Here is a 26712-nt window from a genome sequence, read left to right on the forward strand (position 1 = left end):
GTCCTCTTGATTTTGGAGTAATATGGAGAAGTTAAGGGACCCTGACTAAAAGTTGTCCTCAAACTGTGGCTTGAAGAACGATCGTTTTAAGAATTAGACAAAATTATGTTCACTGAACAGTGTCAACAATCTCCACAAACGCTGGTTAATGAACCAGGACCCCGGAGGCTTAATACACTGCAACTGGGAACTCCACCATTAGTCCAGCTCCACCGCGTTTCAGGCAGAAGTGAGCCTAGCAGTCTCGGAACTACGAATCCCAGCAGGCCATGCGGCCGGCTAGCCACAGACCCAAAGAACAAAATACGCGCAATGCCTGATGGGAGTAGTAGTTTAAGGGGCCCGCCTCCAGTGGCACAGTTTTGTGTTCTGCCCGCCAACTCCTTACTTGAGCTCTTCGGGCGAATACATCCCAAAGGAAATGCCCTGCAGGCGCCGCCAGGGCACGTTCTTGGTGCCCAACATCTTCTAGGCTAACTTTGAGTCCTGACACTACAAATTCAAATCAGCACGCGTGCATCAGGAGCGCAGCCAAGAGATACAGCGGCACCATGTGATTTCCATTGCGCTTCCCCGCGCAATGCGAGCTGGGAAAGGAGATTTTCATGGACGAGATCACTTCCTCTGAAGGGGGGAACAAAATATATGATACTTGCTCTCTCTTATAGGGAAAATAATTTAATATATGTGTTTATTAAAAACTGTTTTGAAAATATCTCCGAGGCACATAAGACTTGCTGAAGCTCAAACTTCAGTCAGGAACTATTTCAAGCAAGGACTATCTACCCCTCCTCTTTCGTGCTTGGTTTAGTCTTGCTCCGTCTCCACCAATAGCAGAGCTCGAGTGCCGGCCCACTTTTCCGTTCGCCCCGCCCACTTTGACCCGGAAGGGCAAAGTCGAGCTCTCCCAGTATGCTTAGCGAGGCAGGGGGAGAAACATGGCGGCGGCAGCTTCGGGCCTCTGTTCGGGGGCTCGCTGCTGGTTGGGCCTGCCCTTGACTGGCCGGCACATAGGTTTATGCGGACGGGCCCTCCGTTGCCGGTAAGAGAAATGTGGTGAATGCACGAGGAAGACCGCCTGGGGCGTTAGCTTAGTCTTAAGCGTTCTCTACCGTGGCCGCTGTGATGCTAGGGACGACTGGGTGGAATGCGCATGCGCATTCTAGACCGCGTGCTCTTGCCACCCGGCTGGTGGCACTTGGTGCTCAGAAGTATTTAGGAAATGTTTCTTGTTTATTTAAAATAAATTTTAATTTATAATTAAATAATTGTAATTCATAATTTGAGCATCTGGGAAATGCTTATTTAAAATAAATTTCAACTTGTAATTAATTATGATTTATCATTTAATTTATTTAAGATAAATGTGGATTTACATACCCAGGGATGACATTGCTGGCAAGACCAAAAAATTACTCTCCAGTGGAACCAGCCTTTTGGTGATTGTGGTTTGTAGCAAACCCATTCTAATTGTTAAAAATAGGGGCTGGAGAGGTATAGCTCAGAGGCAGGGCCTTTGCCTTGTACGCGGCCAAGCCATTTCGGACCCTGGTTCAATTCCCAGCATTCCATAATGGTTCCCCTAGCATTCCAGGAGTGACCCTGAACGCTGCCGGGTGTGACCCAAAAACAAACAAAAATAATTTTTAATAATAATTATTGCTCTTAAGACAGCTCTGAGGAAAGAACAGAGCTCATTTAATTTTCTGAAGTTTAATGGACCAAGGCGTGTGTAAAAGATTTGGGCAGGACATTGGGATTGCTGTCATTGTTCCCGGTTGGAACATGTCAATTATAAAATTTTTTTCCCCACTTTAAAGTTAATGGTGGTATGAAGGCCGTCATTTTTGGGGGGAAGGTAGCCCACACCTGGCTCTAGCTCTATGCTCACTTATGGAAAGACTTGGGAACATATGGAGGTACCTGGGATCGGACTCCAGCTGTGTCCATGGGTCACTCCTGACATTACACTCTGGAATTACACTCAGGAATCACATCTGACGGGCTGGGGGTGTGTGGGATGGGGGCAGATATCATATGGGATGTCAGGAATTGAACCTGGGTCTACTGCATGCAAGGCAAGCACCTGCAGTGCTGTCACTCTGGCTCCAGTAACTAGATTTTTTTAGTGTGATCAAAACATTTTAAAACTCAATGATGGGTCAGTGATTTAAAAAAAAAAAAAAGGCAATTTGAAATTTAAAGCTGCACATCCCTGATAGTTGGTAGAAATTAAATGAAAAGTCTTCTTGGGCTGGAACGGTAGCACAGCAGCAGGGCATCTGCCTTGCAAGCAGCCTACTCAGGATGGGCCCAGCTTTGGTTCCAGCATCCCATATGGTTCCCGAGTCTGCCAGGAGTAATTCCTGAGTGCTGCCAGGTGTGGCCCAAAAACCTAAATAAATAAAATAAAAATAAATTAAAAAAAGAAAAGTCATGGTGTCTTAGATTCTTAATTGGATTTGCCTTAAGTAAGATCATTTTATCAATGATTGGGACATTTCTGTAAATTCATTCTTTTGTTTTTGTTTTTGGGTCATACCCAGCAGTGCTCAGGGGTTACTCCTGGCAGGCTCCGGGTGACCATATGGGATGCCAGGAATTGAACCACTGCCCTTCTGCATGATGCCTTACCTCCATGCTATCTCTCCGGCTCCTGTAAATTCATTCTTAAAGTATTTTTAGAATTCTAAAGATAAAAATCTTTATTTTATTATTTTTTTTTTTTTTGGTTTTTCGGGCCACACCCGTTAGATGCTCAGGGGTTACTCCTGGCTACGCGCTCAGAAATTGCCCCTGGCTTGGGGGGACCATATGGGACGCCGGGGGATCGAACCGTGGTCCTTTCCTTGGCTAGCGCTTGCAAGGCAGACACCTTACCTCTAGCGCCACCTCGCCGGCCCCTAAAGATAAAAATCTTATGCATCGTCAGTCTTTCAGATTTTCAATAGCTAATAAAATTCTCCCCTTTTAGGGCCAGAAAGATAGCTCAGGGTTAAGATGCTTTTCCTGTGTACTGCACACCCTGTTTATCCCAGGCTTCACATAACCAACCCCCCATTAGTGCTGGGTTGGTCCAAATCCTTCTACTCTCCCAGCAAAGGAACCTCCACCCCACCCTACTCTAGTTTTAAATTTTATGTAATGAGGGGCCAGAGCCATAGCATAGTGGTAGAGCATTTGCCTTGCACATGGTGAACCCAGGATGGACCTGGGTTTGATCCCCTGCATCCTGTATGCCCCCCCCAACCTCCCAGGAGCTATTTCTGAGCGCAGAGCCAGGAGTTATCCATGAGCACTGCTGGGTGTGGCCCAAAAACCAAAAAAAAAAAAAAAGAAAAGAAAAAATTATGTAATGAGTCTTGGTTTAAATAATTTTGGCCATATTGTCTTTTTGACCCATTCTATAGTTGAACAATTTATGGTGCTGTCTTCTGTTTGAACATTGATCGAAATCACCCAGTTCACTCCTTGGCCTCGTAGTGTACATAGGCCAGTTAGGAAATTAATTAATGAGCGTTAGCTTTAGGATTTTTTTTTTTTCAGATCTTATTCTGGAAGTGTAAATGTTTCAAAGGCTGAAGGAACTGAAGGTATGAAAAATATCTATTGAAATAATTTCATCATTCCAAGATGTTAATTCTTCATTGTAGTACTGAGAAACTTTCACTGTTTCATTTTTCACACAAGGGATTGAAGAAGTGGTCATTCCGAAAAAGAAAACATGGTGAGTATTAGTGTTAAGTCCCTGTTCATTCTTCAGGTGATTGAGGGCTTAATATGAGTGAATACTGGTTAAGATTCAGTGGCCTGAAGAGCATTAGAAGAGTATTCTTTTTTTTTTTTTTTTTTTTTGGTTTTTGGGTCACACCTGGCAGCGCTCAGGGGTTACTCCTGGCTCTACACTCAGAAATCGTTCCTGGCAGGCTCTGGGGACCATATGGGACACCGGGATTCGAACTACTGACCTTCTGTATGTGAGGCAAACGCTTTACCTCTATGCTATCTCTCCGGCCCCTAGAAGAGTATTCTTGGGGAGAAAGCCGAACAATCAAGATTTTCATAGAGCATAAAAGTGGGTTGGGGGGGCCGGGCGGTGGCGCTGGAGGTAAGGTGCCTGCCTTGCCTGCGCTAGCCTAGGACGGACCGCGGTTCGATCCCCCGGCGTCCCATATGGTCCCCCAAGAAGCCAGGAGCAACTTCTGAGCGCATAGCCAGGAGTAACCCCTGAGCGTCACAGGGTGTGGCCCAAAAACCCAAAAAAAAAAAAAAAAAAAAAAAGTGGGTTGGGATATAACTCATGGGTGACAAAGTACATGCTTTACATGTATGAAGCCCTAGTTTTGATCCCATGCTCTATATGTATTAGTCACCCTTATTTTTGGTGTGAAGAACTAGACTTATCTTTTTGGGGGAGGCCACACCCAGAGGAGCTCAGGGGGTTACTCCTGACTCTGCACTCAGAAATCACTCCTGGTAGGCTCAGTGGGCCATATAGGATGTGGTGGATTCAATCCATGTCAGCTGCATGCAAGGCAAACACCCTACCCACTGTGCTATTGCTCCAGCCCCTATTCTTACTATTTTTTAACTTGGTATCCTTCTGCTCTTTAGAAGTAAGAAACAATTGCAGTTAAGACAGGAGCATTTTTACTACCCATTTCATTCTGATTGTAGAGTCAGTTCACTTTATATGTAAAGCCCTAAAGAGGGATAACTTGTGATTTTTATTTTTAGGGATAAAGTAGCTGTTCTTCAGGCACTTGCATCCACAGTAAACAGGGTAAGTAAGAATTTTAGAGTTTTATATGTAACATAACTAATAATGTTTTTATTGTTCACAACTTTGTATTACACAGAATTAAACTGCTTTAGATCTAAAATTTTGTTTGTTTGTTTGTTTGTTTGTTTTGGGTCACACCCGGCAGCACTCGGGGCTTATTCCTGGCTCTATGCTCAGAAATCGCTCCTTGCTGACTCAGGGGACCATATGAGATGCCGGGATTCGAACCACCGTCCTTCCGCATGCAAGGCAATCCCTTACCTCAGTGCTGTCTCTCCTGCCCCAGATCTAAAAGTTTCATATTGCCTAAGTCAGTGATTGGCAAGCCGAGGCCCGAGGACCTCATGCTGCTCTTTACATTTTTTAATGCATCTCTTCTGTGTGCTGGGCAGCCGCTCTATGAGTCAGGACTCTGCTCCTAGCCTCTTGTCAGTGCACGCCCTGTGTGGCTCTCAAAATAAATTTTAATCGTGGTTTTAGCGAGATTTGGCTCAGTTGAATAAAAAGGTTGCCTACCACTGGCCTAAGTCAAACCCTTCCTTGTGACAGTAAATCTAAAGCTTAAATGTTCTACATGCCACTTCAGGGGGTTGAGCAATATGACAGGTACAAGGCAACATATCTGATGGAGGGGGGGCATTCACCAGGAGGAGTGGTGCTGAAAGGTGGGAAAGTATCATGTATGAAACCCTACTAGCAACAGTGCTATAAAACTACAGTGCAAAAACATTTTTAATAATCCCCTTGCAAGCAACACTCTGTGGCAGATAGATCGAAATTGTCTGACACAATTTGCGCTTGCTATAGCAAAAAAAGTCTAACCTATTCCGGTGTTCTCTTTTTCATGAGACACACCGTTATAAAGACTTAGACAGCATTAAAAAAAAAAAAGAAAAGAAAAAGGGGACTGAGAGATAGCATAGAGGTAAGGCATTTGCCTTGTGTGCCGAAGGACGGTGGTTTGAATCCCGGCATCCCATATGGTCTCCCGAGCCATCCAGGATCGCTTTCTGAGCATAGAGCCAGGAGTAACCCCTGAGCACTGCTGGGTGTGACCCCCCCCCCCCCCCAAATTTCCCTCATAGGAGCCACAGTAATAGCACAGCAGTAGGGCATTTGCTTTACATGCTGCTGAGCTGGGATAGGCCTAGGTTCAATTCTCGGCATTCCATATGGTCCCCCGAGCCTGCCAGAAACATTTGTTGAGTGCAGAGCCAGGAATTACCCGCTAATGTCGCCGCCAGTGTGGCCCAAAAACAAACAAACAAAATTCTCTCATATAAAAGCAGAATGATGGGTGGAAGACATTAGTGGAGGAAAGTGATCACTAGTAAAAGGATCGGTGTCGAAATACTATGTGCATGAAACCCAGTCGTGAGTAACTGTAATTGAACCGTGACAAAAAAGAAAAAGGACTAGCTGTGGTTAGGATGATAAAGCCTGGGTTTATTTTTATCTGTCTCTCCTCTCTTCCCCATCTCTCTTCCTCTCCCCTCTCCTCAATTTTGAGCCACACCCAGCGGTACATAGGTTCCTCCTGGCTCTTCGTGGAGCTATATGGAATGCTAGAATCTAATCTGGTTCCATCCTGGGTCACCTGTGTACAAGGCACATGACCTACCACTTTGCTAACACTCATGCTGCTGTGCCAATGGTATTTAAACTGGTTGTTGTTTTTTTTGTTTTGTTTTTGTTTTTTTTTTTTTTTTGGTTTTGGGGTCACACCCAGCAGCGCTCAGGATTACTCCTGGCAGTCTCAGGGGACCATGTGGGATGCCGAGATTCGAACCACCGACCTTCTGCATGCAAAGCAAACACATTACCTCATGCTATCTCTCCAGCCCCCTAAACTTTTTTGGTTTTGATTTTTTTTTTTTTTTTTTTTGTGGTTTTTGGGTCACACCCGGCAGTGCTCAGGGGTTACTCCTGGCTCCATGCTCAGAAATTGCTCCTGGCAGGCACGGGGGACCATATGGGACGCTGGGATTCGAACCGATGACCTTCTGCATGAAAGGCAAACGCCTTACCTCCATGCTATCTCTCCGGCCCCTGTTTTTGATATTTTTTACTTAAAAAAATATCACGAATTTGCGTGTCATCCTTGCACAGGGGCCATGCTAATCTTCTCTGTATCATTCCAATTTTAGTATATGTGCTGCCGAAGCAAGCACGATATTTAAACTTTTGAAGAGCTTATTGGTGTGCATGATTCTGGGGAATGTTAGTGCTTTCACACATACTATCTTCAGGCCATCTGTGGAAACTTGTGTCCTGCCATGCTTGATGTTGGGCCAATTATTTGTTTTATAACCAAGCAACTAGCTTTGTGATTGCATTTCAGTGTAATCATTATTAACCTTTTTTTTTTTTTTTTTGGTTCTCGGGTCACACCCGGCTGTGCTCGGGTTACTCCTGGCTCTACGCTCAGAAACCGCTCCTGGCAGGCATGGGGGTACCATATGGGATGCCGGGATTCAAACTACTGTCCTTCCGCATGCAAGGTCAACGACTTACCGCTGTGCTATCTCTCCAGCCCCCCCTTTTTTTTTTCCAAAGTAGTCATCTTTTTATGTATTTTGTTTGAGCCACCCAGCGGCGCTCAGGAGTTGCTCCTGGCTCTATATTCAAAAATGACTCCTGGTAGGCTCAGGATCATATGGGTTGCCAGGGATTGAACCCAGGTTGGTCACATACAGAGACAACACCCTACCTGATGTGCTTCACTCCAGCCTCGTAGCCATCTTTTTGTTTGTTTGATTTTTGGGCCACACCCAGTGACGATCAGGGGCTACTCTTGGCTTGGGGGGGGGGGCATATGGGATGCCTGGGGATTGAACCGCTGTCCGTCATGGGTCAACCACATGCAAGGCAACCGTTCTACCGCTGCACCATCATTCCTGCCCCTAGCCATCTTTTTTATTTACTGTGTATTTTGTGTTTTCTGGAGTAGGGTATTTTGTTGCTGGATTGGTTGGGGGTTTTTTTGTTTGTTTGTTTGGTTTGGTCTTCCTGGTATTTGGCTGGTATTATGCCACATAAGAGGTACTAAGTATTGGCTGAATGAATAAGGAAGACCTTGAGCTAAGACAATGGCAGTTAGGACAAGAGCCAGTAGAGTAGGTAGAACTGTTGAGAAGCTGAGGTTGGCTCAATCTGGAAACATTTTGAATAGAAGTAAAGAAAAATTGGATTGCAGTCTGGTCAGTACCATTTATTGAAATAAGATAGGAGGGAGATAAATAATATTAAGAATAAATTCGAGGGGCCAGAGAGATAGCACAGCTGTATGGTATTTGCCTTGCATGCAGAAGGACGGTGATTCGAATCCTGGCATCCCATATGGTCCCCCAGCCTGCCGGGGGCAATTTCTGAGTGTAGATCCAGGAGTAGCCCCTGAGCGCTGCCGGATGTGACCCCAAAACCACAAAAGGAAAAAAACAGAATAAATTTGATTTGGAGCCACATGTGCTACAGGGTGAGAGTAGAAAAGTTGTTACTAGGTCGTGAAGAATTGAAAATTACAAGGGATGGAAGTTGAGAGACAGAACTAGTCTTTAAAGTGTGGTGAGCAATCAGAAATCTAGCATCTCATCTAAGCTGACGAGGTTCCAGACTAGCATGAGAGGAGGTTGGCAGAGGATCAGCACCACTATTTGAGTGGGATGAGGGAGTAATTCAGGGATATTATCCTGGAACTGCCCCTTCTGGTCTGTTAGATACATGCCACAGTACACTAAGGAGTGTGTAGGTAGGAAATGGGCCCCGCCAACCTTTTGTGTGTGGTTGGTGTGAGGGCTCTTGGGTATTCAGAATAGCAGCAGGACCCAAGGTCTGCCTTGGAGAAGTAGCTCCAGAGTCCAGTTTGGGACAGGATGCAAAGGGGCTGGAAAACATCTGTGGTTGGTGTGAGGGCTCTTGGGTATTCAGAATAGCAGCAGGACCCAAGGTCTGCCTTGGAGAAGTAGCTCCAGAGTCCAGTTTGGGACAGGATGCAAAGGGGCTGGAAAACATCTGGGTTTAGGAGGGATTTTCCTGAGGAATCCAAAGGGAGTCAGAGGGAAAAGCCGAAGTTATTTGGAGACAGTTATAAGAGCATACTGGGGGATAGTATAGTGTCTTGGATTTTGTTTTTAGGCCATACATTGTAGTGCTCGGGGATTAGTCCTGCCAGGCTTGGGAACCATATAGGATGCTGGGGATTGAACCCTAGTCAGCAAACCCTAGTTTGCAAGGCAAACACTCTACCTACTGTGCTATTACTTTGGCCCCTTTGATAGTATCTTGTTTTGAAGGAAAATAGTGCAAGAAACTAACCCAAATCAGTTGATTCAGAGGATTGTTATTTCAAGTCTGATATCAATAAGCCCTGGTGATAGACTCATTTTTTTCATTGTTTGGTCATAAGCAGTGGTGCTCAGGGCTTACTCATAGCTCTGTATTCGGGGATCACTCTTGGTAGACTTCAAGGGAGTTCCAAGAATTGAACCTCGGTCAGGTGTGCGCAGGGCAAGTGTTCTACCTATTGTACTGTCACTTGGATTCCCATTTTATTTTTTTGGTTTAGCAGAGGTCTCAAACTCAATTTACCTGGGGGCAGCAGGAGGCAAAGTCAGTAGTAAGCCTTGAACATTGGGGGTGTGACCCAAACAACTAAAACAAAACAAAAAAAGATTCCTCTAGGGCAGGGCCACAAAATGTTGTACGGAGGGTGGAGGGTCGTTTGCGGCCCAAGGGCCGCGGGTTTGAGACCCCTGGTTTAGAGTCAGACCTGTGCTAAGATTGAAGCTGGGGCTCATGCATGCACAACATGTATTGGATGGCCTTTGAGCTATCTCTGTAGCCCTGACTGAAATTCTTTTCTGTTTTGTTTGTTTGTTTGTTTGTTTGGGTTATTCCTAGTTTGCACTCAGAATTGCTCCTGGCGGTATTGTGGGAGCATGTGGGATGCCAGGGATTGAATATGGGTTAGCCATGTGCAAGGCAGTATGTACTCTACCTGTATACTATCACTCCAGCACATCTGGCTTACATCTTCAGGAGCAGTTTGGGGCTCGAGAGATAATGCAAGGATAAGGCACCAACCTATTTAATCCCTGGACTGCATATGGTCCCATAGCACCTCCAGGAGTGAACCCTCAGCAGTGCCAGGTGCGGTTCCAAACAACTCCCAAGCCCACCAAAAGCCAGGGGTAAAGGTCTGTGTATTACTGACTGGTGTACCCCAGTACTGCACAGACCCCTGAGCACACAGCAGCTTTGCCTGGCCACCAAAAGAAAGATCTGAGTTTTGGGCTTTCAGTCTGGCAATACTGAGTCTAATTAGGGTTAGAGTTTTCTTTTTCTTTTTTTTTTTGGTTTTTGGGCCACACCCAGTGACGTTCAGGGGTTACTCCTGGCTATGCACTCAGAAGTCGCTCCTGGCTTGGGGGACCATATGGGACGCCGGGGGATCGAACTGCGGTCCTTTCCTTGGCTAGCGCAGGCAAGGCAGGCACCTTACCTCAAGCGCCACCGCCCGGCCCCTCCTTTTTCATTTTTAATTATTTACATAGAAATATTTTATGCACTTACTATATACACACACCGATGTATACATTCTAAATATGATGTATATGTATAATTGAAACTTAATATGTTTAGTCACTGAAACTCACAAGGTTCTCACCAAGAATCTTACTGAAGAAACCTCATTTCTCCCCAGGATGCCACAGCAGCCCCATACTCCTTTTTGGATGATCCTTTTCTCATACCAACATCATCATCTGAATCTGTAAGTATCTTAACAGATTCTTGCTTTTATTTTTCTGGTTTAGATACAAGAGTGGATGATACATACTTGCCTTAGGAAAACCTTTGAAAAAGGTTTGGTAGCTTTGGTCTGTGGACAAGTTTTGAGTTTAGTTTTTAATACATAAGTTTGTCACACGGTAGTTTAAATATGTAGTTTTTCTATACCTCAATGTCTACAGAAAATTAACCTGGTGGTGGGAGAGCTCCCCCAAATGCAGAACTGGGGAGCATAACCCCCAAACAATAAATGACTCGTCATGCTGGCATGAAAAAGAAAAGTAAAAATGTTATTTCACTCAGTGGAAGAGGAGGGTTATAACTAGCTTCTGATTAGGAATCTGTGTATTATGCATTCCTTTTCTTGGGAAAATAAAAGTAAAAATTCTTGCTTAGGGCATAGTTTTGCTTCCTTGAGTCTATGTTATGTGTAACTATCAATAACTGAATTCCTTTATTTTAGCATTCATTTTTGTTGGCAAAGAAGTCTGGGGAAAATGCAGCAAAATTTATTATTAATTCACATCCCAAGTACTTTCAGAAGGACGTGGCTGAACCTCATATACCGGTAAGAAGTAACTAATGTAACTACAGTAAAATAACCCCATAATTTTTAATATTTGAGTATGTCTTTGTAAAGTAACTACAGGCTCACATGTCCCACGAGTCTTCACCCACCTCCTGTCTCCTCTAAGTACATCTCCCTCTCTCTCTTTCATATACACATAAACTCAGAGACAACCCCTCTCATGCTCATCCCCCTCCACACAAAAAAACACATGAATGCACACACTGCTTAGACCAAGGGTCTCAAACTCGTGGCCCGTGGGCCGTTTGCTGCCCTCCGTACAACATTTTGTGGCCCTGCCTAGAGGAATCTTTTTTGTTTTGTTTTGTTTTAGTTGTTTGGGTCACACCCCCTAATGTTCAAGGCTTACTACTGACTTTGCACTCAAGGATCACCCCAACTTTGCCTCCTGCGGCCCCCAGGTAAATTGAGTTTGAGACGACGAAGAGATAGCATGGAGGTAAGGCATTTGCCTTGCATACAGAAGGACAATGGTTCAAATCCTGGCATCCTGAGCAAGCCAGGAGCGATTTCTGAGCATAGAACTAGGAGTAACCCCTCTGCACACCGCCAGGTGTGACCCAGAAACCAAAAATATAAAAGACATTCGTGTTAAGGAAAAGAACATCTGATATGTGAAAAATGTTTCTGAGATCATTGACGTTTTCTTCTGTTGTATTAATAAGAAGCTTGCCCTAACGGGAGCACCTTGTTTCCATAGTGTCTGATGCCTGAGTTCTTCGAACCTCAGATTGAGGATGTCAGTGAGGCTGCTCTGCAGGAACGAATCAAACTCAGGAGAGTTAAAGCGTCTGTGAACATGTTTGATCAGCTCTTACAAGCAGGTGACCTCTTGTGACTTCTCTAGAAATGTGTGCTTGGAAGTATGAGTTTCATATTCCAATAGTTTGGAATTAAGTTTACAAGTACTACTGTATATACTGTGCTCACAATATCTAAACTAAATAACTTTTTTAGTTTTTGCTTCAGTTTTTGGACCACACCTTTCTATGCTTGGGGATCACTTCTGGCTCTATACTCAGAGATCACTTCTAGTGGAACTTGTAGAACCATGTACAGTGCTAGGGATCAAATGTAGTGGCCTATGTATAGTATAGTACCTGCTATGCTATCTCTTTGAATTGTAGGTGAGAAAATATTGGGACTTTAATGTTATTTTATTTTATCTGGTGTTATAATAGTAATCTCAGATATTGGGTTGTTTATTTTTTTATTTTTGTTTATAATTTTGAGTTTGGGGCATCACCAAGCAATGATTCTGGGTTACTCCTGTACCTTGCTGGGTTGGTAATTGCTCCTGGTTCTTGGAGGGCAGATAACTAAAATCTTGTAGTTGGCCATGGATGTGGCAAGATAATGAATCCCAGAACTCCCACGTGTAGAACTTATTCTCTATAGTCTTTGAGCTCTGTTCAGGCCCCTTAACTTGTGATTTTGATGGTGTGTGTATGCATACATACTTAGGAAGGAACATTGGAATATATTATAGAATGAGAGATTTGGATGCTGGTTCTACTTGTGACACTAATTCTGTCATTTTGACAGAATTGAATGATTCTTTAAGACTCTACACCCGGGCTGGGCGGTGGCACTGGAGGTAAGGTGCCTGCCTTGCCTGCGCTAGCCTAGGACGGACCCTGGTTCAATCCCCCGGCGTCCCATATGGTCCCTCAAGAAGCCAGGAGCAATTTCTGAGCTCATAGCCAGGAGTAACCCCTGAGCATCACAGGGTGTGGCCCAAAAACCAAAAAAAAAAAAAAAAAAGACTCTACACCCATATTACAAGGGCTTGGAGGCCCCCATGAGGCAGTAGTGTCCTTAAAGTTGAAACCCAAAGTAGTATTTAGTGATTTAGGATAAAAATCAAGCAAACTGAGAGAAAGTATAAATCACCAGAAAAGGACTGAAGACAACAGTTATAAGAAGGGGCTAGAATAGTAGGTCAGTGGGTGGGGAATGTTACTTTGCAAGAGGCTGACCTGGGTTTGCAGCCCTGACCACTAAGAATGTTTCCATGTGTTTCCCTTTTCCCTCCCACCCTCATGCCCCCCCCCCCAAAAAAAAAAGGAATCTAATAAAGGCCTAGATCCTACTGGAGTAGTTCTGGTTGAATTTATAAGAATGAAACAGGAGGATTATGTTGAGTAATTTGTGGAGGGTAAGGTTGGAATTGATGGGACTGAGAACATTGACCCAGTTGCCAGAGCACTTGTTTAGCATATGCCATGCCCTTCGGCCCTCATCTTCCACCCCTTGGCATCTCCAAGTATGGCTCTGATTTCCCTCCTGCTTTAAGCAATGGTGGATTTTTTGGGTTTTGTTTTATTTTTGGGGTCACACTCAGCATTTCTCAGGGCTTATTCCTGCTGGTGCTCAGGGAATCTATAGGACTGAGTTGTGAGCTTGGATTGGCCACATGTGAGGCCAGTGCTCTACCTATTGTACTATCACTCTGAACCCTAGCTCCATTTTTTTTTTTTAATCACTAAATAACTGAGCACAACTCTGATATTTTCATGTAGGGAAGATTGAGCACTAAGACTCCTCGTGTTTGGATCTTGTTAGTCAGTCTTGCAATGTCAGGAGAGCTGTTTTCTGCCTCAGCCCAGGTGTGGAAGTCAGTGTGCAGTGTGCACTTAATCTTTGGTAAAGTGGTAAAAGGTGATAAAAAAAAAAAAGCCAAGAAAGGGAATTTTAACCGAAGGGTTTGTTGTTTGGTGGTTAAAGGTTTCTTTTTTCCTGTCCGTAGGAACACCGGTGTCTCTGGAAACAACCAATAGTCTTTTGGATTTATTGTGTTACTATGGTGACCAAGAACCCTCAGCTAATCACCATTTTCAACAACAATCACAAGAGATGGTAATGGCTTTTAAAAGTTTATCTTAGGGGTTGGAGAGATAGTACAGCAGATGGGACACTTGCCTTGCACTCAGCTGACTTGGGTTAGATCATGTCATCCCATATGCTCCTAAGCACCTCCAGGAGTGATTCCTGAGTGCAGAGCCAGGAGTAACTTCTGAGCATCTCTGGTTGTAATCTCAAAAATCAAAAAAATAAAAGGCATTTCTAGTACAAAAAGAAAAGGAGGTTCTTTTGTTGTATGCTAGGGAAATGGAGATTTGTTTTGGAGTTATATAGTTAAAAAGTGGGGCAGAGTCAAAGCAAGAGCACTGAGAGCTAGAGCCAATGCTTTGTCAGGGAAACCTGGATTCCATCCTTTGCATCATTATATGATGGAGTACTTCAGGCAAGGAGAGCCCCAAGTGTCAAGTTGAGAGTATCCTCTCAGTACTCTGGCATGGCCCCAAAACAAAAACAAACCTTAGTAGTACAGTGCCAGTGGGTTTTTATCACTCTGTTATCATAAATAACAGAAGGGCAGCCCTAGCAGCTCTAGGCAAAGTATTGCGTATATAGGCCAAATAGTACAGACGTTGAGGCTCTTGCCTTCTACCTGACTGGCTCAGCTTGTGTTCAATCCATAGAACCATGTATAGTTCCCCAAATACCACCAGGAATGATCTTAGCAGAGTCAGGTGTAAGACCTGAGCAAGCTGAAGGTAGCCCATGTTATTTCCTAGTTTTGCCTGCATAGAGACAAAGGCAGATATGTCTTTCTTGTTATTTGTTTTTGGTTGTCAGATATTGAACCCAAGTCCTGTGCATGCAGGGCACGTACTTTCCCATTGAGCCACATCCCCGGTTCTTTGAAATATTTTAAAGAAATAAATCTGGCTTTAAAAATTTTGTGATGAGGCTGGCTGGAAGCACTGACCCACATGCTGTGCTGGATTCAAGCCCGGCACTTTATGGTATTCTGAGCACTGCTGGTGATGAGCCTCCCTTACGCCCAGCCCCCTCAAGAGAACCGTGCACTCCTGCACCAAAAGGACCAAGCCACATGTGTCAGAGATAGGGCCTATTGGTACAGATAACCATCTAGAAGTAGATCCCAAGCAATCTCTGGGTCAATGGTGAAAGAGGCAGATGGGTTTTTATGCTGTACCAAGAGTTCCACAAACAGGATATAGATCTGATTCGATCTGGAAACTGAGAATGAAACTGCCTACTCGTGATCCCTTTCAGAGAATGCAGCATGCCTCGTATTCTGTACATATCTGAAATCCATTAACTTTTGGATATTGGCACATTAAGCTTTCTCTCAATATTGCCAATTATGTTCTGACTCCCATGTTTAGTTGTGTAACCCCATTCGGGATTGTGACCCACAGTTACCTGGACCTAGGCAACATATTAGGCAAGCCAAACAAAAAAAAAAAAAACTATGCTAATAGACCAAAAATACATGACTCTGTTTTAATTAAAAGTTAATATGGGTAAAGAAAGTCACCAAAATTACTGACGTGGGGAGCTAAATAGCTTATGTGGTGAGTGAACACCAGAATGCACTGTCCGGGGCTTCACAGTGGCCCTACTGCCCCTTGAGCTCGGGATTTCATGCAGACACCTGCTGTAGCCCTCTTAGCTATCTCTGTGGCCCTCTTTGTCTTGTTTTTTCTTTCTTCCAATGCTGGTGCATTTCAGGAAGAAACCACGGAGGAAGATAGTGAGAAAACTACAAAGAAGCCTGCTCATCAGTTAAACAAAGTTACTTGGCGGTATGTTAACAGAACTTTCCATTATGTCTTATTACAGTTCATGGGACGTTCCCCATTTTCCCCAAGGGAATGTCCTATAACGTTCTATTATCTAAAAGACTCTCCATGTGATAAAAATGTAATTGACAGTTGTAAGGTTTGCGAGTGTTTGATGTGGGTTGTTTTGATTGGTTGGTTTTGTTTTTTAATTTTCCCATAAGAGTTCCTACCTATAACAGCTTAATGTTGACAGTTGGCTTTTTCTTCATTTAACTCTGTAGTTTTCATAATAATTTGAAGTAGTCCTACTGTGCAACTCTTAATTCTGAAGGATTCTGTATCGTTAAGTGCTTAAGAATACATGCATGGGATCACAACAGCCAACTCGGGTTCGACTCCCAGGAGTCTGCCAGGAGTAACCCTTGAGTACAGCTGGGTGTTTCCCAAAAATCAAAAAACGAATCCATGCATGAGCTGGAGAAGAAAGTACAGTAGACTTAGCTTTAGCTTGCACATAGCTTACAAGTAGGGTTGGATCCTACAGATCCTACTTATATGGTCTGAGCCTACCCGAAGTAATTCCTGAATGCAGAGCCAGGAGTAAACTGAGCACAGCTGTGTGTGGCCCAAAGACAAACGGGGGTGGGAGGCAAAATAAAAATACACATAATGTTTTAATGTACTAAATTAAAAGTTTGACAACTGACCTAAGGCAGACCGTGGTTCAATTTCCGGCGTCCCATATGGTCCCCCAAGCCAGGAGCAATTTCTGAGTGCATAGCCAGGAGTAAGCCCTGAGTGTCACCAGGTGTAGCCCAAAAACCAAAAAAAAATTTTTTTTCCTATGGGGGGACAACAGTAGATGCTTAGGATTACTCATAACTTGTTGCTTGCAAGTACTCCTGGTGGTACTCAGGTGTTCTCCAGGGCAGAATTCCGAGCTTTCTACATGCAAAGCGTGTTTACTTGCCTTTGTACCCCAGATATCATCTCTAAACAAAAGGCAAATATTAAATTGTACATTTATATAAGCAGAAATGTCTGAGTAAACTGCTGTACTTGGGAAATGTATTATTTAAAATGCATTTGTGGGGGCAGAGCGATAGGACAGCAGTAAGGTGTTTGCCTTGCACGCAGAACAGACCCTGGTTATCCTGTATGCCACCCCCCCCAACCTGCCAGGAGCAACATCTGAGTGCAGAGCCAGGAACCCCTGAGCACCACCAGGTGTGACTCCTCCCCCCAAATAAAGAAAATACATTTGAGATGAAGAAGTGACTGGAATATTTTTATAGGTTTTGGTCATTTTGTTTTGGATCTATTATAGGCTCAGGTTCTGCTCTCCCTCAGATCCTGGTTATAATTTCAAGAGAGGGAAACTAGGCACTCGATAGCCTAGTTGCTTTAGTGTGAGGTCTTTATTTCTATCTAGGAACCAGTTTCTGAAATAGAACACATGCATAATGCCAGAATATGGCAGGACCCAGTGTTTGCCTCTGGGGAACTGTGATCTGGTTGTTTTTTTTTTGTGGGGGGGGGGGCCACACCCAGCAGTGCCCAGGGGATTATTCCTGGCTCTGTGCTCAGAAATCGCTCCTGGCAGGCTCAGTGTACCAAATGGGATGCCGGGAATTGAACCCAGGCTTGCCCTAAGTGGGCCTCATGTAAGGCAAATGCCCTTCCGCTGTGCTATCACTCAGGCCTTGGGAACCATGATCTGGAGAGACCAGGGAACTTGACTTTACCCTTGGTTCAGTACTTGGCTTTATGCTGCCATTTTCATAAAATGTCTTTTCAGTCCTGGCTCTGTCATGAACTGAAAAACTTTGGACAACATAAGGTCTTTGAACCAGCATTATTCCCATCTTAAGAATAACTGTTCTTAAAAAAAAAAAAAAAAGAATAACTGTTCTTCTGTTGGTGGCATGAAATATTTGAGATTGTACTTGAATTGTTTAGCATAATACTTGAAACATATAAACCATAATGAATTATGGTGATTGGTATTGTTATTTTTCTGTTTTCCCAAGTTCACATTGATGTGTTTGTATCTAGGACTAAAAACAATGCTGTAAGGATCTTTGGTCTAATGCCAGAGAAAAATGCACACTCCTATTGCACCATGATCCGGGGAATGGTGAAGGTAATGGGTTGTGTTTTTTTTTTTAACTTTTATTCTTTAATTCCACCAAGACAGGGTTTCTTGAAGCCTGAGAAATACTTTGTCATGGAGCTTTTACCACTGCCTTGTAGGATATTTGGGGGTCTCCTTTTACTCAGCAGATCAGTACTGTATCTAACCCAGTGATAACAGTTAAGAACATCCTGCAGTTGGCCCCCAATTAAAAAAATTCTGCTTTAGGGGATAGTCTCATGAGACCAGGGCTTCTGTTTCCCAAACCCAAGAGCATTATATTTTTAGATTTTTTTTTTCAAATAATAAATTAGTTGATGCTTCAGTTTTTAACTTGTCCTTTTCTAGCACCGAGCTCATATGGAAGCATTAAACTTGTACACTGAATTATTAAACAACAGACTCAATGGTAAGTGCATTAAGGGAATACCCTCTCCTTCCTCTCATGTCTATTAAATCTCTGGATCTGGGTGTGGTTGCTGGCTGGATTTTATTCCTCTGTGGTGTTGGTGATTTAAAGGGGTTTCCTAGTTTTGTGGACACAGGCAGCAGCCAAGAGCCAGCCACATTTTGCTTTAAAGTACCATTTAGGACTGACCTTTAACCGCCAAATTTTGTTAAAGTAATTTTCTTCTTTTAGCTGATGTGTCCACTTTCAATGCATTGATTGAAGCAACAACATGGATGCCAAGTGAAAAATTCGAAGAGAAATGGAATAATGTGCTGGTAAGGAAATTTCACCTTATTTTTGTCTTCTACCGGGCTCAAGTACCATTAGCTAGAAAGGCCTAGAATAAAGCTTCACTGAGTGAGCATCTCTAGCTAGTGCTCTGCTGTGTTCACAGTGGGCATCCATTTGCTCTAATTTTGTTTTTGGACCACACCCACTGGTGTTCAGAGCTTACGCCTGGTTCTGCAGTCAGGAATCACTCCTGGCAGTGCTTGGGGGACCATATGCTGGGGTTTGAATTCGGGTCAGCCATGACCAAGGCTGTGCAATTGCTCCAACCCCCAGTCCTCTTTCTTTTTTTTTTTTTTTTTTTTTTTTTTTTTTTTGGTTTTTGGTTTTTGGGTCACACCCAGTAGTACTCAGGGCTCGGAACCAAATGGGATGCCAGGATTTGAACTGCCGCCCGTCCTGGGTCGGCTGCATACAAGGCAAACCCATACCATTGTGCTCTCTTTCCAGGCCCTCTAATTTTTTTTAATTTTTTTTAATTGTTGTATTAAAGCACCATGACTTACAAAGTTATTTATAGTTGAGTTTCAGGCATACTAGTCTCTATTTCCTTCTACTCCCCCCGCCAAAGAAAGTAAAATGTGAAAATACATTCTAGTGTGCTTTTGTTTGAACCTACTAGATAGAGAAGGCTCAAGGGTATCTGGAAGTCTCTGAAATGCAAAGTCAGTGTTCTGCCAACTAACAGATAATTAACCTGCTTTCTTGAAACTTCCTTATAGGGAAGAGGGCAGACCCACCTTTGCTCAGAGACCTCTTTTCGTTACCTCCCTGCCCTAATTTCCTATAAATATAGTCCAAAAGCCACAATTTATAGCAGAATGTAATAGTACCAGGCTATAAGTATGTAATATTTTTTGCTGTGGATTGAAACAGGAGCTGCTCAAACAAATGGCTGCACAGAAGGTAAAGCCAAATCTGCAGACTTTTAATATGATTCTGAAGTGTCTCCGAAGATTTTATGCATTTGGAAAATTACCAGCCTTACAAACCTTTCGGGAAATGAAAGCCATCGGAATAGGTGAGGGTGCTCCTGCATCGAGCCCTCACTAACTGTGGTTGGTGCCAGTTGGGGGTTGGGGTCAGAGAAGCAGCAGATTGGGAACTCAAACTGGAAGTTCGAGTGTAGCTTATTTATTTTATTTAGTGGTATAGGCATTTCCATGGGTCTCAGTTCTTGGGCAGATGGCTCACTTCAAGTTAGCTAGTTCTATGAAATGGTATTTGCTAGCGTAGTAATGCGAATCCAAGTATGTCTTGGTATGCTTTGTAGTTTTATTTTTTCATTGAAGGTTATTTTGGGAATCAGTTCACTTTGATACAGTTTAGTGTTGTTCTGTCTTTGTTTTCTTTTGGTGGGGCCACACCCTGCTTTGTTCAGGGGCTACTCCACACTCTGTGATCATGGGTTATTTCTAGTAGTGCTTCAGACCATTAATTAGGGAACACTCCTGACCCTCCTGCATTGAGTTGTCCATTGAGCCCTGCATTAGTGTTTTTGAATGGAGATCAAGGCCAGGGAGTGAGTGTGTGGGGCTGAGTGCATGCTTTTGCAAGTCAATGGACAGATTTAACACCAGATACCTCAGGAAATGACATCTGAGCAGAGAATGGGGAATAGTGCAAAAACAAAAGTAAGAAAGAAGAGAATCATAATTCTACATCAGTTACAGTTGATTGTTGTGATACTTTTACCTAATCAAATGAGCTGGATATTTGTTGAAAGGAAAGCAAACCATCGTCTTGTCTACTTAAGGGCCACTATCACTGTATTCTTAGTTCATTGGGCCTCTGTTCTGGAACACAGTTTTTGACTTACATTCTTTCTTTTATTTTTTATTCAACCTGGTCATTTGAGAGCCCTCGCTTGCAACATATCACTATCTCATTCAGCTGTTTTATCAACATGGTACGTATGAGGTTATATTATATTGCTTTATGTTGAAAATTGAACCAATCTTATAATCACCTGACCACCTCTCCATATGAATTAAGAATAGATAATTTCACATTTTTCTCCAGCAAGAAGTTAATTGTTGAGCAGTTAATTTGTGATCTAAAGGAGATGAGTGGGTGGGGAGGCAGGTCCTAGGCTTGGCCTAGGATGAAAAGTGTCTATAAGGTGCCTGAATTTGCACTTTCTTTTGTTCTCCTGTCTGATCTGGTAGTACCAGGATACACTTGACTTAAAAAGCCCATGTGTTTGGAAAGGGTCGTCTGTTTATATTTAAAAGGAATATAAATTATTACTAGCAAAATAGCTTGTTTTGTAAGCATGTATTGTTGCTTGGGGGGGTTGTTATTGTCAGTCGATTATGCCTTAGAAATTTCTAGAAGGAATGGGAAGTCTGGGAGCACAGGGATAGCGCGGTGACTAGGTGAGCTGTCTCTGAGTGCATGTGAGTTCAGCAGATCAGTCTTCACCACACTTGGTAGGTCTTAAGAGACAAAAGGAAGGAGAACTGTGGCCTCTGATCCCAGATTGCACTGGTGCCAGAAGTGGACTCACAAGCCCATCTGTTTTGCTCTTTTGCAGAAAACCCTTCAAAAGGCTCATCACTCATAATCTATGAAATCATGAAAGAATTGAAGGGAAAGACATTTTCCCCAAAGGATGTGGATGATGGTGAGTACAGAAATAGTTTATGGAGGCTAAAGCAATAAAAAGCAGGAAAGGCACTACTTGCCTTGCATACTACTGACCCTGGTTCAATCTTACGCAATCTGTATGGTCTCTTGAACACTGCCACATGTGTCCCCAAAACAGAACCAGTAAAATAGCTATGTAGTGAAAAAAAAAAAAAAACCCTGTTTTGTCTGTGCCAGTTATTAAACACCTTGTGTTGGGGACAGAGTTTAGTACTAAGTCTTTTGGTAGATTAATCTCAGAAAACCAAAATGCTTGTGGCACATTGCAGTATACTTGTTTTTATTTCTTTTTTTTTTTTTTTTTTTTTTGGTTTTTGGGCCACACCCTGTGACGCTCAGGGGTTACTCCTGGCTATGCCCTCAGAAGTTGCTCCTGGCTTCTTGGGGGACCATATGGGACACCGGGGGATCGAACCGCGGTCCGTCCTAGGCTAGCGCAGGCAAGGCAGGCACCTTACCTCCAGCGCCACCGCCCGGCCCCTTGTTTTTATTTCTTTAGTTTTTTTTTTTTTTTCTTACACAATACTAATTCTATTAATCAGGATCATTTTTGGTGTTACTGACACAAAATAATCAGGCTCATATGAACTTTGTTTTCCAGATATGTTTTTCCAGTCAGCCATGAAAGTTGTAAGTATATTTCTTTGCTTGTTTTTGTTTCTCTTATCTGTTTCCTAAATGTACCTATGGCTCGGAGGGGTTTTCATTCATTCTTTCCCTTCATAATTCTGTTCATGTCTTGTAGATATCTCTAAAATCTGTGGTAAATCATTTAACATTCTTTTTCTTCCCTGCTCTTTGAAGTATTTATGTAATTGTTTTTTCATTTCTCTGTTCACCTAAGCTATTTTGTTTATTTTTGGGTTACACCTGGCAGGCTCAGAGAACCATATGGAATGACGGGATTCAAACCATTGGCCTTCTGCATGTAAGGCAAATGCCTTATCTCCATACTATCTCTCCAGCCCCTCACCTAAGCTATTTTATATTTACTTACTAGTAACTTTGGGGGGGGACCATACCTCGCTTTGGAATCAATTGTGTGGTGTTGAAGGGATCGTGTGTGGTACTCAAACCGGGGTCAGCCACATATAAGACAAGCACCTTAACCTCTACTATCTAGCTGGTCCTGTTATTTATTTATTTATTTATTTGTTTATTTATTTATTTATTTTGGTTTTTCGGGCCAAACCCGTTTGCTCAGGGGTTACTCCTGGCTAAGCGCTCAGAAATTGCCCCTGGCTTGGGGGGACCATATGGGACGCCGGGGGATCCAACTGTGGTCCTTCCTTGGCTAGCGCTTGCAAGGCAGACACCTTACCTCTAGTGCCACCTCGCCGGCCCCCGTTAGTAATTTTTTAAGTTGGTGAGGGTAGCTTTTAATTTTCGTTTTTTAATTTATCACACTTCAGTTTCTGAATAAACATCTTCCGTTCCTCAGTGTTATAGTCTAGTTTATATTTTTCCAGATAATTTCTCAAATGTGTAGTCCACACCATACCCAGGCATGTAGTTTTATTAACAGCAGTATAATTGCATAGACCAGTGGTCGGCAACCTGCAGCTCTCGAGCCACATGTGGCTCTTTACACTTTTGATTTGGCTCTTCTGTATGCCGGGTGGCCACTCCAGGAATCAGGACTCTACTCCTAGCCTCTGTCAGTGCGCATCCTGTGTGTAACCCCTGAGCGCTGCCAAAAAAAAAATGTGGCTCTCAAAATAAATTTCAACTGTGGTTTTGGCGAGATTTGGCTCAGTTGAAAAAAAAAGGTTGCCAACCTCTGGCATAGACGGATAGGAAGGGTGATTCCCTTTACCACATTCCTGTGGAGACGTGGGAGACAGAGGTTTTGCTGGTGCATTGATGTTGAATGTGCAAAAGAAATCTTTGTGCATTCAGCAAAATATCTTAACAGTAGGATTGATTTGATTTTTTTTTTTTTGGCCACACCCGTCGGTGCTCAGGTGTTACTCCTGCTATCTGCTCAGAAATAGCCCCTGGCAGGCAAGGGGGACCATATTGCCGGGATTCAAACCAACCACCTGACGTCCTGGGTCAGCTGCTTGCAAGGCAAACACCACTGTACTATCTTCCTGGCCTCTAGGATTGATTTCTAAATGTGTATGATTGCCAGGCCAAATTTTTGTGTTAAATCTTACAGACAGTGGTACCAAAGCAATATTACAACAGGCAGATCATTTACCTTGCATATGGCAGACCCAAGCATACCATATGGTCCCCTGTGCACTGCCAGGTGTGATTCCTGAGTGCAGACCCAAGAGTAGTAACCCCTAAGTTCATTAAGGTTCATGGTGCACACACTCGCACACACATGTATGCACAATCTCGTAGAATGCAGATCTTTAGTTGTCCTAACTTCAGCCAATAAAGACACATATAAATATTTCCACAACAACTACTTCTGTATGCAATAAGCTATTTTTTGTGTTTGTTTTTTATTTCTGAGTGTGTGTATTTTCATTACTTCTGGCTCTGCATGAGAGAGAGAGAGAGAGAGAAGAGAGAGAAGAGAGTTAGTTTTCATTACTTCTGGCGAGAGAGAGAGAGAGAGAGAGAGAGAGAGAGATAGAGAGAGAGAGAAGAGAGAGAAGAGAGTTAGTTTTCATTACTTCTGGCTCTACACTTAGAAATTACTCATTACTTCTGGCTCTACACTTAGAAATTACTCCTAGCAAGAGACTTGGGGACCATACAGGATGCCAGAGATCAAACTTCAGTCAGCTGCTTGCAAGACAAAACGCCCTACCGCCCAACCTACTGTCCTATCACTCTAACCCCATTCGCCACTATTTGGTTAAAAGTCTGAATGATGCTTATTACTATTTGCAAATTTTCAGTGCTCATCTCTCAGAGATCTGGAACTGGCCTACAAAGTACATGACCTTTTAAATACTGGGGAAAATTGGAAATTTATTGGCCCTGACATTCGGCGTAATTTCTACTAGTAAGTGTATTGGAAATGTATCTTTTACCACTGAGGACATACCTTTGAGCTCCCATAAGTAGACTGGGGGGAGGGGGTCATAACCCTCATTGTCTCCTTATTTTAGGAAACCTAACAGTTAGCCACTTTGAAAATAAGACTGACTTCCCAGGCTGAATTGTCTGTCCTATTCTTCTAAACTGTTTTTCTCCTTAGACTCTTTTGAATCCACATAACTTTTGGTCCCCATGCTCCCATCCTATCCCCACTGTGATATTTTTTGATGTATAGCACTGTGAATCTCTAAGATTTCATCATAGTTGCTTTTGTAAAGGGAGCAACCTTCCTAGCAGTGCTTGAGAAAGGGCTTGATGAGATAGGATTCATAGTTTTAGGCTCAGCATTGTGCCCAGGTTGGAACTCAGAGCTTCCACACAGGCCCTCCTCAGCACAGAGCCTCTACACGGGCATTCTCTCTGTAGCCCTTTAAGCTGCTCCTTGACCCCTTAAGATAAAGATACTAAACAGGTTTGCTTTTTTTTGTTTTTGTTTTTGTTTTTGGGCCACACCCGGCGTTGCTCGGGATACTCCTGGCTGCCTGCTCAGAAATAGTTCCTGGCAGTCACGGGGGACCATATGGGACACCGGGATTCGAACCAACCACCTCTGGTCCTGGATCGGCTGCTTGCAAGGCAAACGCCGCTGTGCTATCTCTCCGGGCCCACAGGTTTGCTTTTAAAAGACACATCAGAAACAAGAATTTAAGGAAGCAGTAGCTTGTTTATGGATACAGCATTTGCCTTGCAAGCAGCCGATCCAGAACAGATGGTGGTTCGAATTCCAGCATCCCATATGGTCTCCCGTGCCTGCCAGGAGTAACCCGAGCCCCGCCGGGTATGACCCAAAAACCCCCCCAAAAAAGTTAGCATGCCCATGTAACATGAAATGACATGCAACTTTGAAATTACATATAGGATGGCAATAAGTAATTATTCCTCCATTCATTTTGTTTTGGGACCCACCACACTTGGCAGGGCTGGAGGCTGCTCTTGGTGTTGCTAAGTAGAAGGCACTTGTACAGGTCGATCTTCAGAGGCCCTATGATGCCAGGGATGTCAGATGGTGCCAGACACCTGTGGGAGCCCTGTGAGCCATCGCTCCAGCCCTATTTTAATTATTTAATGCTTTTGATTAAAACAAAATCTTTTTCCCCTTTCTTGCAGTTCTAAGTTTTTCAATTTGATTTGTCTCATGGAACAAATTGATGTCACCTTGAAGTGGTATAAGGACCTGATACCTTCTGTAAGATCATCTGTCATTTGTCACTTGGATGTGTGAGGTAGTGGGTTTCTTTGCCAATAATTGCTTTAAAGCTACGTGTTTATCTTTCTCAGCTGTTCTTTCCTCATTCTCAAGCACTGATAGATCTGCTTCAAGCATTGGATGTGGCCAATCGTCTGGAAGTGATTCCTCAAATTTGGAAAGGTTAGTGAGAAACTTACCACTGAATGTTATATATGTCTTGGTTGATTTTTACTTCATCTTTCATCTTAATTAACCAATATGATACATTGTTAGAAATAAAAACTTCCATTTTTGTAACTTATTTTGCACGTGTGAGCTTGGGATAGGACCTCATAGATGTGAAATCAAACTCACTAAGTTCCAACCCTGGCCCTGCAGACTTCCTTTTGTTTTTTGGGGGGTTCTTTTTGGTGTATTGAAGACATTAGTTGAATCAGCTTCCAGTCACTTGTTCATCTTGCATATTGAATTGCATGGGCTACAATATATTGGAAATAATTTAAAAGTTACTCATGACAGGAGTGAACTGGGAACTGTGACATGACAAAGGGAGCCAAGTGTGTCGTACACCCTAAATCTGAATGTAGGTCCTCAAACTGGAGTTGTTGCTGCCGTGCACCCTATTCAGTTGCCAAGCAGTCCAGTTAGTAATACTTTGTAAAGAATAGCTCTGTATGATGTGCACAAATAAATGGTCGCAGATATTTTAGCTCTCTCTTTGGGTAATGATTATAGTCGGTTTCTGTCGACCTCAAGTTTTAGCTCTTGCTGTTGCACTAGTGACTTAGTGAAAGTAGAACTAAATGGATCCTGACATTGACTTTTTCTGATCTTTATCATCCGTGCATCTTAATTTCAGGCACCCCAGATCACAGGTGATAATTAACAGTAAGAAAATGGTGCCCTGAGGTAGTGATCACTTCTTCACTTAATTCTTTCTCTGTTTCAAGAGAGTAAAGAGTATGGTCACACCTATCGCAATGACCTGAAGGAAGAAATGTTGATGCTCATGGCCAGGGATCGTCACGAGCCAGAGGTAGGCCTGAGTTCCAGCCCAGGACCTGTCCTATCCAGGAGAAACTTATGCTGTGAACCATGTGTAATTCTCTCCAGAGAACTTTGACACAAAATGTCAATTTAAATTTGTATCTGAAGCAGAAATCCATTTCTTCTTCTTTTTTTTT

The 26712-nt window shown here is 43.2% G+C and overlaps 2 protein-coding genes, 1 non-coding gene and 1 pseudogene across 3 annotated transcripts in view; 2 read left to right on the forward strand and 2 right to left on the reverse strand.

Moving 5' to 3' along the window:
• The window catches only part of POLR1A (RNA polymerase I subunit A), a 57947-nt gene extending 57380 nt beyond the window's left edge, over positions 1-567 (reverse strand). The window contains exon 1 of the mRNA XM_049784903.1: positions 389-567. Within this exon, the coding sequence (XP_049640860.1) occupies positions 389-465 (77 nt within the window). The 5' untranslated portion in view covers positions 466-567. The remainder of the gene's footprint in view (positions 1-388) is intronic.
• Positions 568-938: 371 nt separating this feature from the next.
• The window catches only part of PTCD3 (pentatricopeptide repeat domain 3), a 31231-nt gene continuing 5457 nt past the window's right edge, over positions 939-26712 (forward strand). Inside the window, exons 1-20 of the mRNA XM_049784614.1 lie at positions 939-1042; positions 3547-3593; positions 3691-3727; positions 4738-4783; positions 10485-10553; positions 11034-11138; positions 11860-11983; positions 13909-14018; positions 15705-15778; positions 17813-17900; positions 18240-18300; positions 18532-18617; positions 19507-19651; positions 20489-20539; positions 21167-21256; positions 21881-21909; positions 24138-24244; positions 25447-25525; positions 25618-25708; positions 26479-26564. Of these exons, the coding sequence (XP_049640571.1) occupies positions 939-1042; positions 3547-3593; positions 3691-3727; positions 4738-4783; positions 10485-10553; positions 11034-11138; positions 11860-11983; positions 13909-14018; positions 15705-15778; positions 17813-17900; positions 18240-18300; positions 18532-18617; positions 19507-19651; positions 20489-20539; positions 21167-21256; positions 21881-21909; positions 24138-24244; positions 25447-25525; positions 25618-25708; positions 26479-26564 (1629 nt within the window). The remainder of the gene's footprint in view (positions 1043-3546; positions 3594-3690; positions 3728-4737; positions 4784-10484; positions 10554-11033; positions 11139-11859; positions 11984-13908; positions 14019-15704; positions 15779-17812; positions 17901-18239; positions 18301-18531; positions 18618-19506; positions 19652-20488; positions 20540-21166; positions 21257-21880; positions 21910-24137; positions 24245-25446; positions 25526-25617; positions 25709-26478; positions 26565-26712) is intronic.
• LOC126025382 (small nucleolar RNA SNORA28) lies at positions 5532-5659 on the forward strand. The gene has a single exon (XR_007501389.1). It is a non-coding gene; the product is annotated as a small nucleolar RNA SNORA28 (small nucleolar RNA).
• On the reverse strand, positions 6855-6954 carry LOC126025131 (uncharacterized; annotated as a pseudogene).

The sequence above is a fragment of the Suncus etruscus genome, chromosome 12, assembly GCF_024139225.1.
Source record: "Suncus etruscus isolate mSunEtr1 chromosome 12, mSunEtr1.pri.cur, whole genome shotgun sequence".
Lineage (NCBI taxonomy): Eukaryota > Metazoa > Chordata > Mammalia > Eulipotyphla > Soricidae > Suncus > Suncus etruscus.